Source organism: Natator depressus, chromosome 15 (assembly GCF_965152275.1).
Source record: "Natator depressus isolate rNatDep1 chromosome 15, rNatDep2.hap1, whole genome shotgun sequence".
In the NCBI taxonomy this organism is placed as follows: Eukaryota; Metazoa; Chordata; order Testudines; family Cheloniidae; genus Natator; species Natator depressus.
Genome location: NC_134248.1, coordinates 6,072,116 through 6,088,812, shown reverse-complemented (window position 1 = coordinate 6,088,812; position 16,697 = coordinate 6,072,116). Strand labels below are relative to the sequence as shown.

The following is a 16,697-nucleotide window of genomic DNA, read 5'->3' as shown; positions in this document are numbered from 1 at the left end:
CTTCATTTGCTCAACATCAGGTGTGCACTGGCTTGGACCTGCAAAGAACCAAGTCCATCAAAGTCTCCAAGACTTTGTTGTGATAGCAGAGAGATCCCGTGGTTAGGCTATATCTTTTCAGAGGATTTCTAAGTGGGTTTCTGGCTGCATTACTGAATGCTTGATGCATGCCTGACTAATCTAATCGCCTTTTATGATGAGATTACTGGTTCTGTGGATGAAGGGAAAGCAGTGGATGTATTGTTTCTTGACTTTAGCAAAGCTTTTGACACGGTCTCCCACAGTATTCTTGTCAGCAAGTTAAGGAAGTATGGGCTAGATGAATGCACTATAAGGTGGGTAGAAAGCTGGCTAGATTGTCGGGCTCAACGGGTAGTGATCAATGGCTCCATGTCTAGTTGGCAGCCGGTGTCAAGTGGAGTGCCCCAGGGGTCGGTCCTGGGGCCGGTTTTGTTCAATATCTTCATAAATGATCTGGAGGATGGTGTGGATTGCACTCTCAGCAAATTTGCAGATGATACTAAACTGGGAGGAGTGGTAGATACGCTGGAGGGGAGGGATAGGATACAGAAGGACCTAGACAAATTGGAGGATTGGGCCAAAAGAAATCTGATGAGGTTCAATAAGGATAAGTGCAGGGTCCTGCACTTAGGATGGAAGAATCCAATGCACCGCTACAGACTAGGGACCGAATGGCTAGGCAGCAGTTCTGCGGAAAAGGACCTAGGGGTGACAGTGGACGAGAAGCTGGATATGAGTCAACAGTGTGCCCTTGTTGCCAAGAAGGCCAATGGCATTTTGGGATGTATAAGTAGGGGCATAGCGAGCAGATCGAGGGATGTGATCGTTCCCCTCTATTCGACACTGGTGAGGCCTCATCTGGAGTACTGTGTCCAGTTTTGGGCCCCACACTACAAGAAGGATGTGGATAAATTGGAGAGAGTCCAGCGAAGGGCAACAAAAATGATTAGGGGTCTAGAGCACATGACTTATGAAGAGAGGCTGAGGGAGCTGGGATTGTTTAGTCTGCAGAAGAGAAGAATGAGGGGGGATTTGATAGCTGCTTTCAACTACCTGAAAGGGGGTTCCAAAGAGGATGGCTCTAGACTGTTCTCAATGGTAGCAGATGACAGAACGAGGAGTAATGGTCTCAAGTTGCAATGGGGGAGGTTTAGATTGGATATTAGGAAAAACTTTTTCACTAAGAGGGTGGTGAAACACTGGAATGCGTTACCTAGGGAGGTGGTAGAATCTCCTTCCTTAGAGGTTTTTAAGGTCAGGCTTGACAAAGCCCTGGCTGGGATGATTTAACTGGGAATTGGTCCTGCTTCGAGCAGGGGGTTGGACTAGATGACCTTCTGGGGTCCCTTCCAACCCTGATATTCTATGATTCTATGATTCTATGCTGCAGACTCGCATCCCACCTCCCATTCAAGTGGTAATGAAGCCATTTAACAGGCATTTGCCAACCCCCAGGTGTACACTGTCAGTTTCTGAATTTACTGACAAAAACAGTTGTGCATTACTGTAATATTTACTCAGAACATGTTTAGTCTACAGGACCTTAGTTTAAAATTTGCTTTAAAAATATTTCATTAGTGTGTTGCTGAAGATTACAAAATCACATCTCTAAAAAATCCTTGCATAGATTTTTTTAGATGCACAATCTGAGTATTCATCTTTAGCCTTAAATGCTTGGATCTTCAGACATATAGTTTTCTAAATAAATCTTCAGAAGACCACCCTTATCTAAAATACACATGCGAGCCTGGGCTGCCATCGGGCATAGGGGCACCAGTTTAATAATACTGCACAGGGCCCCATAAATCCTAAGTTTCAGAGTAACAGCCGTGTTAGTCTGTATTCGTAAAAAGAAAAAAGAAAAGGAGTACTTGTGGCACCTTAGAGACTAACCAGTTTATTTGAGCATGAGCTTTCGTGAGCTACAGCTCACTTCATCGGATGCATAGCATATCGTGGAAACTGCAGAAGACATTATATACACACAGAGACCATGAAACAAAACTTCCTCCCACCCCACTGTCCTGCTGCTAACAGCTTATCTAAAGTGATCATCAAGGAAGGCCATTTCCAGCACAAATCCAGGTTTTCTCACCCTTCCCCCCCCACCCCCCCACACAGACACACATACAAACTCACTCTCCTGCTGGTAATAGCCCATCCCTCTTTGAAACCTCTCTTTATAATGCGCAAGATAATCAATCCTAAGGACGTCCCTGTGCATACCCACGGATGGAGTACAGCTAGAGACCACACACCTTGAAGAACCTCCAGTGACAGTAAGTAACTGTGCTTATAGCTAAAAAGAAACCATTAGCTAATGTGAAAGCTTGGGACTGGCTCTCTGACATGTGATAGCCCGAGCGGATCAAAAGGCAGTGATAATAAATAATAGTAACAATAATAAATATCTATTATGTATACTATATTTTTCATGCTTTTTAACTCCAGGATGCGAGAAGTAGACCTGGGTTGTGGGAAGGCTCTGCTGATAAAGGAAAATGGAGACTACTATGCAATGGGACACAAATGCCCTCACTACGGAGCCCCACTGGTGAAAGGTTAGTCTGTACGCTCTTGGTGTAAGAGTATGAACCTGAATCAGATAGTCACAACAGACAATGGATCCGTATGAAGAATCTGAGCCATTTGGTATCATTCACTACATTGCAGAATTTTCAGGTCTATAGAGACATCCTGCCTTTGAGGTAAACATACACTGTTAATCCAGGAAAGGGATCAAAATCCTCTGCAGAGCACTCTGTCCATGTTTGATTTGCTAACAGATCTCGTGCTAGCCTATGCAGCACATCTCTGAGTGAAGTCTCTTAAAATGATGTTTGAAGAATAGAAATGTAACCTTTCTGCCAGTCCAAGTTGACAGCAACAAGAGCTGGGTTCAGTATCTAGGGGTTCCTTTTCAACAATACATCATGAAACTGGCTTGAGCCCCCACCCAGTGACTTGGGACAATTACACACCACCTCCTGGGTGCCTCTAAGAGGCAATACTTCTCCATTCACAAGCACGGAGTCTGAATGTAGCAAAGAAACTTTTAATAAAAGGAGGGAAGTAACCTGGCATTAAATTGGGAAAACACTACAAACAGGGTTCATAAACATAAACCATTAACAAAAGGCCCACTCCCAAGTAAGTTGGGCAGTGTCCTTTTCCCCTCAGGTTCTTAAGTCCAGCAACCAAAAGTCCCCTTAACGTGCCCATCCCTTCTCTGCAGCCCACTCACAGTTGTTATCCTTGGTCAGGGCAGACCCAGGATTGAGCGATTCATCTGCAGACTTCACCTCTCACCCTGGGCAGTGGGGGGAGAGTAAGAAGGTACCTCACTTGCTCCGCTGCCCAGCTGATCAGTGCTCCGCTCCTCGCCACCGGCCGCCCTGCTGGCCAATCGCCACGTCTCTCCACCAGGCTCCACTCACCGCCCTGCTGGCCAGTCGCCACGCCTCTCCGCTGGCCGCCCTGCCAGCCGATCATCGATCCACTGGGATCTCTCCAGGTCTCCCCACTTAACACAGGGGCGTGAGACTTTCACCCAGTGATTCCTGCTGCGGAGGGAAACTATTCTCTACGACAGAGCATTTAGAAATTCCATCGTCTATGTGGATGGCTCTGCTGTGGTTCTGCTTCTTACCTGGAAGCCAGAGCTCTTCCTCCCACCCACCTCACGCTCACAGTCTGGTTCTGCACATAACCAGCCACACCACATAAACATTCTTACCTCAAAAAACAGTAAGAGCTGCTCTACAGTCCATTTTTGCAGCAAATTTAACTATTCCAGGTGAAATTGGTGCACCCCCTGGTGTGGATACAGTTCTCTTGTTACAAAGGAGCTTATACAGTTATAGCTTATTGCTGTCTGTTTACCTGCTGGGCTCGTGGGAGAGCTGGCTTTGGTCCCTAGGCACCAGACTTTCAGCTCTGCTCTAGCTCCTTTGCAGGAGACAGCTGTTAACTAGCATCAGGGGCTGAACCAACCCCTGCCACCTCTGCAATAGGGAAGCACAAGAGTCTATATAACAACCTTCACCCCACAACTTGGGTCCCATGCCTGAGCATTGGGCTGCACAATTTAAAGTCCAGTGAGCCCTGTCACAGTTCCCAGGCTAGCTGCACCTTTGACCCCTCCTGGCCTCTTTGAGGGCACCCCTTTCTCAGGCCTCGAACCATCACCTCTCTGGATGGTATCACACCGTTCTCCCACTCTCAAACCAGGCCTTGGACTGCATCCCCCTGCAATCAACCATGATCCCCTCAGCAGAACTGACTTATCCTCAGCACCTGCAGTTCCATCCCCTCCAGGATCAATGACAGAGGCTAATACAGTGGCCTCCAGATCTGTGAATATATGTTGACATGCTTCTGCACTGTCAGAGCCAGCATGAAGGGGGCCAACACCTGATCATTGGCCATCAGTAATGTTGCCAGGATGTTGCTGCACTAAGTTCTCGCTGGGATTGCTAGGAAATGGTAGGGAAGGATCTACGGTGAGGTGTGACTCGCTCCTGCCATGCCTTTTGCAGGGGTTTTATCCAAAGGAAGAGTGCGCTGTCCCTGGCATGGGGCTTGTTTCAGCATTGGCACTGGTGATATAGAGGACTTTCCTGGCTTGGACAGCTTACCCAAATTCCAGGTGAGATCTTTCAATCTGCAGAGAAAGAAATGACCTTTGGGGAAGGAGGGGGCAGGGGACGTGTTTTCCTTTCAGAGTGCAGAGCTGGGGTCTCCCAAGTGTGGGGGTGGTGGTAACTTCATGTGACCCCACTCACTGCTCCCTCCACCTGACCCCCATGATTCCAGCTGACCCCTTTGCCCTGCACCCATCTTGCAAGTGCCAGCCAGCTCCTGTGAAACTGAGTCTCCAGGGTAAGGAAGAAGGAGAGAGAAAGGGAGGGGGCACATACATGGGAAGGGCTTGTTACACAAAGGCTGCTGCTGGTGAAGAGTGGTGGGGCTGAGGAAGAAGGAGGGGAGAAGGGCATCCAGGTGTCCCCCAGGACACGGTGCTGAGAAGTCACTTAGGCATGTGGGATAAGAATCCAGACGAACAGAGATGGACACTCTGCTAAAGATCCTTGTACACCTGATACTAGTTAACAGAGAAAGTCCCAGCTCCCTGGGTGTAAGAGAGCCTTGGGTGCTGCTCACCCAGCTCTTACATGGGCCATGCAGAGAGTACAGCGAGCATGCAATGTGGCTGAGTGGACAGAACCTGTTTTGCATTGACCTATGTTTAGTTCAGCAGCTGTTAGCACAGAACACTCCCTTTAAACCCAGAGACGCTAACTGTGCTGCAAACTGCTGCTGTCTTCTCGCCCCAGGTGAAAATCGAGAAGGAGAAGGTGTACATCCGAGCGAGCAAGCAGGTGAGGGGGAGAGATTCCATTGGCATCCAAACACAGGGACTGGGGACCGCAGCTTGCTGGGAGGCAAGGGTGATTTGATCCTTTGGTTAGGTAAACAAATGTCCAAACAGGAAATAAATAGACCTTCCACGCTCAAACCCTCCAGCCCTCATCCCCAGAGCTACAATGGGGTTCAAGTTACCAAGGTTATCTGCTGCCCCCTAGGGAGTACCACAAGGAATGCTCTAGGTTTGGTTTTAGAGACTGCTCAGATATGCAACAAAAATTATTAAAGGTCTAGAAAACATGAGCTAAGATTGAAAAAATCGGGTTTGTTTAGTCTGGGGAAAAGAAGACTGAAAGGGGACATGATAACAATTTTCAAGTACATAAAAGGTTGTTACAAGGAGGAAGGAGAAAAATTGTTCTCTTTAACTTCTGAGGATAGGACAAGAAACAATGGGCTTAAATTGCAGCCAGGGGGGTTAAGTTAGACATTAGGAAAAACTTCCTGTAAGGTGGTTAAGCGCTGGAATAAATTCCCTAGGGAGGTTGTGGAATCTCTGTAATTGGAGATTTTTAAGAGCAGGTTAGATGAACACCTGTCAAGGATGGTCTAGATAATGCTTAGTCCTGCCTTGAGTGCGGGGGACTGGATTAGATGGCCTCTCGAGGTCCCTTCCAGTCTTATGATTCTATGCACATTCTATCTATTAGGAGCCACATTCTGATATCCACCCATACATTTAAGGAGCTCCAGTGACTCAAAGATTTGGCCCAAAGAGGTCACTAATATCAGGTGTGGCTGCCAGCATGCGGACAGATGATTTGTGATGCAGTGTCCCATCTACCCAGGTTACACACGTGAATTTTGGGGTTTGATGAAAAGGGATAACACCTTCCCATCCCTACCATCCTGTGCTGAGTTCTCCATTGGCAATGTGGGGGGCCGTACGTGGGGTGGTAGAAGTTACACTGAACTTTGCTTTGCTAGGACTTGCTGCTGTATAGTTGTAAAGCTAAAGAACATTGAACCAGCACTGCCACAGCTTTGTTTGCCACCCAAACTTTCTGACCTGGATGAATTTGTGGCTGGTGGTGGATTTATTCTTCAACTGCCTTCTGGAAGTGGCATAGTGACATGTCTGGTAGAAAGGTTTTATAGTCCCATCATGCTTTTGTTGGGTGTGAGTTTGGAATCCTCTTCAGGCAATAAGAGTGAAGCTTTCATCCAAGCTGCTTTACAAAATAACTCATAGCTGTTCCCATTTGTACCTGGCAAAGTTAAAGCTTTGAACCATTAATGACAGTCGTCTCATTAATTGCTACACAGGCTCTTCTGACGCAAAGAAGGACAAAGGTTATGGCAAAATGCATCTCCCTCAGCAACTACAATATCAGTAGCACCAACGTGCTGATCATCGGAGCAGGTATTGAGATGTGCCTGCTGACAGCAGCAGATCTCTGTCATTTCAGTGGAGGATATAAAGAGAACAGTGAATAGTATATGCTAACTGATGTACACCCTTCATCTCCTGGCCAGTCTGTGGATACACCCATCCCATTCCCAGTCTGGGTACATAACTGTCCATTCTCCTAATGTGTATAGACCCACAGACCAGATCCACCAATACAGAACTATTAACTAAGCTCAAGATCTGGTTATGCCACTACGCTAACCATTGGCCTGGGCTATGCAGCAAGTCAGACGAGATGAAAATCTAGGACTCTGTGTACAATGTCCCCGTGTGCCTAATTTATAGACATTTGCTCCCAAACTTTGTGGAAACCCTTCCCCAACCTCCCACACTGGGTAACTAACTACCGCTCCCACTGCAAGTTTCTCAGGGTATTTCTTCACTGCACAGTTAGCCCAGTAAGTTATGTTCCTGGTCTGTATTGAGATAACATATACCCTAGCTCCAGAGCAATAATGGGAAATGGGGATGTACTGTGTATAAGTAACCCCTAACTCCTGCACCTGATATATTTTAATTCTCCCACTCTGTGAATACAGTCATTTCCTCCTAAACCATCACCAGACACTCCAGGCACTTCTCTTTCTAATCACCACCCCAGTTCCTTTGACATTCCCCCCATGCTCCTGAGCTGCTGATAACCTCCACTCTCCCAGGCTATATAAAATACAGGTATATAATAGCAAAGCCTCTGTCCCTGCTGTCCTCCGCAATCTCTCTTGTGTGTTAAGTTTGGAATTAACGCTTTGTCTACAGTAAGAAAATTTTGCAAAACTCTGCTCTGTCACCAGTTCAACTGCATTGGTTTTCACAACCTAGTTTTTCAAAAAGATCTGCTCTAGTTCAAACAGGAGTTAATTCAGGGAAGTCCTATGGCCTGTGTTATGCAGAAGGTCAAACTAGATGACCACAGTGCTACTTTCTGTCCTTGGAATCTATTGGTCTAGCGTAGATGGGTTACTGGCTGCAGTACTTACTTTAAGCACTGGGTCTTATACGCAGCTCTGAGTATGTTTAATCAGCTCAGTGCTTAATACAGCCCCTTGACACTAGTGCTCCCAATATAATTAGCACCAGCCAAGCTGAAATGATGATAGCAACAATGAGATCATTTTACAGAAGTTCCCTAGTGTAGACATGGCTTTAGTTCCAAACTTACCAGAGACAAATTGGAGGAGGAGTGCGAGTAGGAGGGGCCAGTTGCATTTGTATTGGTACTTTGTGCTTTTCTTAAAATGTGTTTTGTGGATGGAACAAAACTTTACAGAATAGAAGACCTCACCAGTCTGTAGGCAGCAACAAACTTCCCTGCTGTTGCTTTTCTACAGAGAACAGGGAGTCATGGTGGATGCTGCCTTTCCAATGATGGTTAGCATGGACTATTCATTGTTTGTAATGACACCATTATTGCAGGCTTAGTTGCAGAAAAGCCCCGAGGCTGAGAAATTTCTACTCATTTTTCAAAGCTTCAAGTATACACCTAGAGCTGGTTCAATATTTTTGGCCAAGACATTGTTCAGCATATGTTGCCATGGCATGACTATGTAATGGAACAAGTACCTTTTGTGGTATTTGATTATCTCTGGAGCTAGTCAAATCCTAGGCCAGATTTCATGGTTTACTCAGATCATGCTTAGCGAAGTAGAGCACGGCTATCAGGGAGCCAGCTGTTGATTCTCTGCTTGGCCCCTGCATATGCCAGATGTCTCTAGTCCCTAAGGTGCCATATGCCATGGATGAAAGCCAAAGCACACCATGTTCCACCACTCCTTGTCCCCTTGCTTCCTGCCCCAGGTGCTGTGGGAAGAGTGGGATAGAAGCCAGCTATGCCTGCTCTTCTCCTATTGCATTACCCACTCCCTTTGTGCCGGTGTGCTTTGCTGGATAAAAGCCAAATTCTGAAACTCCTGTCCCTTGGTTTCAAGGGGTCTGTTCCTAGAGCAAGGCACAGCTACACATGGAAATGGACATCAGAATCCGGACCCAAGTTACTCATCAGATAATGATGATTTAATCAAAGAATGCATTTGATTAATGGCTTTTCCAGGCTTCAGCCAGCTCATTTTACAGCCCTCCTAATGCTCCAGTTCTAACTGGTGAGCCAGAAAGGCAGGGGTTCAAACCCTAAACAGTGAGGCAGAAGCTGTGAGGACAGAGTAGACCTGCTACCCAATGGAGCAATTCGGAATCCACTCCCTGTGCCAAGGTATCAATGACTGGAATAGCACTAGGCAACCTTTTTATTTATTTGTTCATAAAAGCAAAAGAAATGAAAGGCTAGATTCACAAAAAAAAAAGTCTGAGAGATTATTGAGTCCTCTACTGGATGGATGCTAAACTTTTCATTTGTTAAATAAAATACATATGTAGCAATTACTGGCCTTATGCCTCTTAGGTGCTGCTGGATTGGTTTGTGCAGAGACCTTAAGACAGGAAGGTTTCTCCGACAGGATCGTAATGTGCACAATGGACAGACACTTACCCTATGACCGACCCAAGCTAAGTAAGGTTTGTATCATCCAGAATGTTTCATATTCTTATTCTTATTTCATGTATTCTATATTCGTGTTTCTCTCACTAGACAGTGGGTGTCCCAGTTGCTAGAAACTTTGCCAGCTTGTCCTTTTATTGCACTGAGGCACTGTCGACAAAATTAATTCTAGGGACTTCTGGAACTTGTCACCTTTTCAGTGTGTGTTTTCGGAGGCAAACCCGTGAACCCTCCTCTTACCTAGTCATATCATCATCATCTAAGACCAATAATGGAAGGAGCCTGATGAAAGCTGGAGCCGAGATTTCCCAATGTACATGCTTTATGTCCCGTTCTTAAGTCCATAGTTAGGTATCTAAATAAGTGGCCTCATGTTCAAAAGTACTGAGTAGCTCTCAGTTCCCACTAAAACCAGAGAGAGTTACTGGCTACTCAGCACTTTGCACAATCAGGTCACCTAGGTCTCAGGTTACATAACCTGTTTTAGAAAAGCTTGGCTGGGGGCCTTGTCCCAACTTTATTAAATCGTCTTCGTCTTTCATATGCTTGGGGTAGAGCAGCAATTACACTTTCACCTGACGTCGATCGAGCCAAATGGCTGTAGCGGGAGTAGCAGAATTTATTGCAGTGATGCCTGTTTAACTAAATATACTGGCACCTTTCTTTCATTTTGACCTCTTGTTTCTTCTTTTGCTTGAATTTTCTTTTCTGCAAACAACTGAGGATATTAAATACAAAACCCTATGTTCAACTTTCAATCATAGTACTGCACTGTCTGCATAAAAATGAGAAAATTGTAAATATTCCCAAAGCAAATTCATATACGGGGAGAACTGGATTTAATCTCTATATTGTTACCTTTAATTCTTTAATATATTCCTAGGCAGAAATCTTTACAATGATGAAGTGAAGGTTGTAAACATAAATTCTTTTTAAAAAAAGAATGATAGTCACTGCCTCCATATTTCTTTCACACAGAGCTAAAGTGGGCGAGTTAGTGATACACCCTTCCAGAACATGGAGGATGGGTAACGTTTAATCTCTGGAAAGCAGGAAATAAAGAGATCAATGAAGACAAATTTTAAACCTCTGGAAACCAGAGAACACGGAGATAAAAATGTCTCCCACCCCAACAGAACCTTAACTCTGCTCCTCTGGAGCTGGCATTAGTCACTGGGACAAAACCTGATCTATCCCTAAAAGCCTGCCACCCATCCAAGCAAAGGCTTGGCTCAGCTCACTCATGGGGCTCTCCACCCTTCTGACTCCCCGGTGCATACTTCAGGAGGTGAGGACAGCCTTGTCGCCCACCTCTCAAGCTTACCTCAAGTAGGTCCTGAGAGAGGGTGCTCCCCGCCCACCCCGGGCCCTATGGATCTTTTCTTCAGGCCCCTGTCCCGTGAGCCTCCCCTGCCACCCCACCCTGATACCTGAAACCAGCTGCGTGACCTGCAGCCGGTTGGCTTTCAAACCACACCAAGGGCACATCTGTACACATTTGTGCTCCATACTCTGTTTCCTCACCCTCGTGTCCCGCCCCGATACCAAGTGGCGGGACCCAATGTCATCTGTCGAGGGTGAGGAAACCCCGGTGGGCCAGTCTATATTCCATCCTCGTCCCACGACCCACCAGGGATATTGGCTGGCAGCTCCTCCACGAAGCTGTGAGCACGGGCGTGGATTTGGCGCAGTTCACTCCTGTCCCCAAAGCCTGTCCCTTCTGCGGTGTGAGGGAGATCCTGGAGCACGTGTACCTTGAGGGCACCAGGTTGCAGCCCTTTTTCGGGCTCCTCCTGGACCCCCTTTTACGTTTTTGGCTGCACTTCTCCCCCCACCTCCTTATATATCACACCCTGTCATGGCCCCACAAAGTCACGGGACTTCCCAGTCAACTTCTTCCTAGCGATGGCCAAGGTGGCCGTCTATAACCCCAGGGAAAGGATGTTGGCTGAGAGGGTTCTCTGTGACTGTGGGACCTATTTCCAATCCTCCCTCCGTTCATGCACCTGGGCAGAGTTCCTCTGGGCAGCGTCCGCTGGCTCCCTTGACACCTTCGAGGAGCAGTGTGCACTGTCCAGGGTTCTCTGCTCGGTGTTTCCTTCAGCTTTCCTTTTTTTGACCCTTTGACCTTCACACCCATCCTTGTTATTTTTTCTGTTGTCCCCCATATTTATATGAGTTTTCCGGGCTCTGTGGATCCTCCCCATAGGCTCGGGGAGGGTCCCTTGGCCAGCCCACCTCTCCATAACCCAATAGGATCCAAGCAGAGGACACTGCAGGGTGTGTGTGTGTGCTCTGCTGACATCACCCCGTCAGAGCCAGGAGGGGGATGGGAGGGTGTTGTCACTAGAAGGCAGGTTTTCTAATCCTTTCATCATTCTCGCAGCTCTTCTCTGAACCCTCTCCAATTTATCAACATCCTTCTGGACTTGTGGGCAGGGCCAGGGAGCCTAGGCCCCTCCACCTGCCTGGGGTGGGGTTGGGAGGGCTGAGAGCACCCCGCAGTCCATGTCCCTGCCCCCCCAGACCCTCCACCCAGGGCAGAGGGTCCACGGCTCCCCACAGCTGCCTGCGTGGCTCTTACCCTTACCTGGCTCCAGCTTCTGGCCTGGCCGGGGGAGTGGGACCTTGGGGGCCGAAGAGCTACAGCCAGGCTGTGGTAAGAGCCACATGGGCAACTGTGGGGAGCCGCAGAGCCTCCATCTGCTGCTCTTGAGCCCCCCCACTTTGGGCAGGTGGACGGTCCATGGCTGCCTAGGCTGCTGGGGCCACCCTTACATTCGCTCTTTTGGCCACAGCATCACACTGGGAATTCATGTTCAGTTGATTATTCACCACAACCCCCAAGTCTGTCTGAGTCACTGCTTCCCAGGATAGAGTCCCACATCCTGCAAGTATGGCCTGCAAGCTTTGTTCCCAGATCTATACATTAACTGTCTTACAATACATGCTGGTTGCTTACGTTCGGTTTCCCAAGCAATCCAGATCGCTCTGTATCAGTGACCTGTCCTCTTCATTATTTATCCACTTTCCAATGTTTGTATCATCTGCAAACTTTATCAGTGATGATTGTATGTTTTCTTCCAGGTTATTAATACAAATGTTAAATAGCATAGGGCCAAGAACTGATCCCTGCAGAACCCCAATAGAAACAGACCCATTCTGTGATGATTCCCTATTTACAATGACATTTTAAGACCTATGCTACCAGTTTTTAATTCATTTAATATGTGCCCTGTTAATTTTATATTGTTCTAGTCTTTTAATCAAAATGTTGTGCAGGAACAAATCAAATAGACTTATAGACTTTAAGGTTAGAAGGGACCATCGTGATCATCTAGTCTGACCTCCTGCACATTGCAGGCCACAGAACCTCACCCACCCACTCCTGTAATAGATCCCTAACCTCTGGCTGAATTACTGAAGTCCTCAAATCATGCTTTAAAGGCTTCAAGTTAGAGAGAATCCACCATTTACACTAGTTTAAACCTGCAAGTGACCCGTGCCCCATGCTGCAAACGAAGGCAAAAAACTGTCAGGGCCTCTGCCAATCTGGCCTGAGGGAAAATTCTTTCCAGACCCCAAATATGGTGATCAGTTAGACTCTGAGCATGTGGGCAAGACCCACCAGCCAGATACCTGGGAAAGAATTCTCTGTAGTAACTTAGAACCCTCCACATCTAGTGTCCAGTCTCCAGCAATTGGGGATTTTTGCTACTGGCAGTCACCAATGGGCCACATGTCAATAAGTTTCTATGGTATTCTTGTGGTTGAATATCTGCTGATGTTCCTAACTCAAAATATCTAAAGCTGGTATAAACTAGCATTTTGCTGTCAACTCTCAGCAATTTAGCATCATTTACTTATAACATCACTTTATCTTGTGACATCTTGTAATGCAAGGTCATGTATAGGTTAATTACTTGTGTCCAGATTTTAAGCCTTTGGCCTCAGTTAGTTTGTAAGTTATTGCCTTACAGGCTTGGGACATATAAGCTTTTGCATTACTGCCTTAATTCATATTTATTCCTTACCTATGTGTATATATCTTTGTATCACTGTCTACAAATTAATTGGCTACAATCCAGTGAAATTACTAGGCATCAAGTTTAATACAAACAGGAGGAAATACTCTTTCATGCAATGCACAATTTACCTGTGGAACTCATTGCCAGGGGATGTTGTGAAGGTCAAAAGTATAAGTAGGTTAAAAAAAGAAATAGATAAGAGCTTGTGTTTTGACTCTTGCTGGGACATTTGCTCTTAAATAACTTAGCTGCTCTTGAAAATTCTGCCCTCAGGTGGATAACTGATTCTCTTTCCAAAAGTAACTCTTTTCTTGGCCCCTTTTTTTGTCTCTGTGGTCTTCCATGTTATGTCTTTTGAACTTCCACTTTACAGCTATTCAAAAGCCTTCCCTTCCTGTCTTTCTTAGTAGGCCAATTCTTGTACTGCAGTGTGAGCTAATATAAAAGGAATTAAGGCCCAATACCAAGTCCATTCAAGTCAATGGAGATCCTTCAATTTTCTTCAATGAGTTTTGGTTCAGGCCCTTAGCCCTGGTCACCTGCACAGATTTCCTGTGTACCAGGTTACTACAAGGACAGATTTCAGCCTATCGCTGAAAAGTACTGGGAACATGTATAAAGGATGTAACTGGGAATTTACAAACATCTCTCACACTGTAAACTGTGTAACTGACAGCAAAATTGCTTCTTTGTTGCAGTCAATGGATTCCCACTTAGATCAGATCACCTTGCGCCCTAAGGAATTCTTCCGTACAAATGACATTGAGGTCCTGACTGAAACACAGGTAAGGAGAACAAGATTTGCATGGTGCAGTCATACAAAATAGCATACAGTGTACATCTCGGAAGTTCTTTATCGAACACAGAGACTGTATGTGGCTAGTAAAAGAAAAAGCTAGCTTTGCTAGCTGGCACTGTCATATTGCCTCTACAGAATTATTACCAAAAGCTGCATTAAAGCCCTCACTTCATAACAAGATCCCAGCTGTATGTCTCTGTTCAAAGCTGCTGTTAGCTTGGCTAGCAAATAGCTACAAGATGGACGGTCATTGCGGCTGTTCCCACACTGAACATGCTCATTGCTGTCACCCTACAGGAGTTCGGTGCTGAGCACTACAACTCCATGCATTGCAATAGGAATTACCCAGCAATAGGAATTGGGCCCTGACTTAGACCACTCAAGACTGGTTGTATTATTTTACCAAGGATACCAGTTAGACATACAGGGACCCAACTTCCTTCTTTTGTGAGCCAGTTTTTCAGGATCTCCTAAATTGCTTGTGGTTTTTCCAGAGTCAGTGTCAGTGATGCAATAAGCCATTAACTATTGTCTTAATACACTTGGAGACAACTTATCCTGGCTCTCTTGTACATCTAGATTTTCTAATCATTGCCTTGCTTGCTTTTCATCAAGTTGTTTTTACAGACTCCTTCTTCCTACCTTAGTATGGTCAGCGAGTGACGCAGCTCTGCTGAGTGCCAGGGTGCCAAAAGGCCCATGAGGTGCTTGGACTCCTCGTTCCCCACGGCACTGGGTAGAAGAGACAAAACAGGGAAACCAAACTGCATGTTGGCATAAACCTGGGCCAGGATCTTTATTATTCTATTTATGTGTATTACAGCAGCACTCTGAGGCTCCAGCCCAGGATCGGGGTTGCAATGTTCCAAGTATACACAAGTATAAAAGACAGATAATCCCTACCCCAGACAGCTCACCTCTAACTTCAGACTGATTGCTTTTTCCTTGTATTAATTCTCAGCATGTTGGGATCCTGTTCTTCACTTCATGCTGTTTAATGTGAGGTCAGTAGCTTATAGAGTTCGAACCATCCACAGTGTAATTAAGGATGCAGCCCTGATTCTTCATTTATCACAAAGACCTGGTTGCACGACCCTGCAGGACTGGTGCTGGCTCAGCTGCCACTTGATCATAGACAATGCAGTTCATGTAAGGAACAACTGACCAAGGGTCAAGGTGGATTCTCCATCACTGACCATTTGAAAAATCAAGACTGGCTGTTTTGCTAAAAGATCCGCACTAGGAATTATTTGGGGGCAGTTCTCTGGCCTCTGTTCTAAAGGGGTCAGACTAATGATCACCATGGTCCCTTCATGGCCCTGGTGTCTATAAATCTAGAAGGGGCATTCAAGGAAGTGGTGCTGCTGTGCCACTTCCATCTGCTGCCTCATATGCAGATTTCCTGCTGCAATGCTGTGTGTGTGTGTGTGTGAGAGAGAGAGACAGAGAGAGAGAGAGAGAGATTTCAGAGACACACCTGGGATGGGGTTAAGGCAGGACTAGTGTTACAGCTGGCCAGGTTCCTGTCTGTGGTCACACTGGAATTGTCAAGGTTCTTTGCTCTTGGTATCCTTACGTGCACACAGATGATGATGATTCTTCCAGGACAGCTCAGGATTTAATGGCTGCTGTGGGAGAGGCCTAGGGTAAAGACTGCTGCTCCTGAGAACCAATCCAAACCAAAACCAATGGGGCTGGTTTTTCCAGTCCAAGCTACTAGTCCCAGCTGGGCTGGGCAAGGACAGGACTTCCTCTTCCCCTGAATGGCTGCTCTTGGGGAGGAGACCAGACCCACTTCTGGGTACTGTCCCCGGCTGCAGGAAGCTCCAGACTGCTGCTTTCACTTCTACACAGAAGTGAGGTTGGCAATTCTCCAACCCCCCTACAACGGCTTTGCGACACCCCCCCCCCCCCCCACCATGGCTCCCTTTTGGATCAGGACCCCCACGAGTACAACTCCATGAAATTTCGGATGTGAACATCTGAAAACGTGAGATTGACGAATTAAAAAACACTATGACCATGAAATTGACCAAAATGGACTATGAATTTGGTAGGGCCCTAAAATGGTGAAGAGCCTATTGTCAGTGCCTTCTCAGTGCACTAATCAATACTACAGACCACTCTAGGCACACGTCTTTAGCCACAGAAAATAGGTACACTTAAAATAAGGATGGTAATTTCCTCAAACCATTGGATTAGGAATGATAGGTTGTCACAGACATGGCCGCTGATGTCTATTAAAATTGAATATTGAACGACAAATAGCACTGAAACAAGCACCCATTTTATAGCTGCCCCATTTGAAATGGGCCCAAGACTGGAATAACAAGTAGTGCTGCAAGCAACTCTGTCTGAGCTGCCTGGAGACTTTTGTCCAGAACTCCTCCAGTCTCAGCCTTCGCTGCTTTCACCAGTACTATGTATCTCTCCCTGATTTTTTTGAGCAACAAACTAAGTCACGATTAATCCAAAATGATTAGTCCAAATGAATGAGTTGGTTGCATGAGCTAATACAAT

General features: G+C 46.2%; 1 protein-coding gene across 4 annotated transcripts in view; it reads left to right on the top strand.

The window, feature by feature from the left end:
- The window catches only part of AIFM3 (AIF family member 3), a 124,773-nt gene that overhangs the window by 56,434 nt on the left and 51,642 nt on the right, over positions 1–16,697 (top strand). For all 4 annotated transcript variants that reach the window (XM_074972590.1, XM_074972588.1, XM_074972589.1 and 1 more), the window contains exons 4-9: positions 2,473–2,582; positions 4,560–4,669; positions 5,358–5,402; positions 6,715–6,811; positions 9,255–9,367; positions 14,077–14,163. In XM_074972590.1, coding sequence (XP_074828691.1) covers positions 2,473–2,582; positions 4,560–4,669; positions 5,358–5,402; positions 6,715–6,811; positions 9,255–9,367; positions 14,077–14,163 — 562 coding nt within the window. The remainder of the gene's footprint in view (positions 1–2,472; positions 2,583–4,559; positions 4,670–5,357; positions 5,403–6,714; positions 6,812–9,254; positions 9,368–14,076; positions 14,164–16,697) is intronic.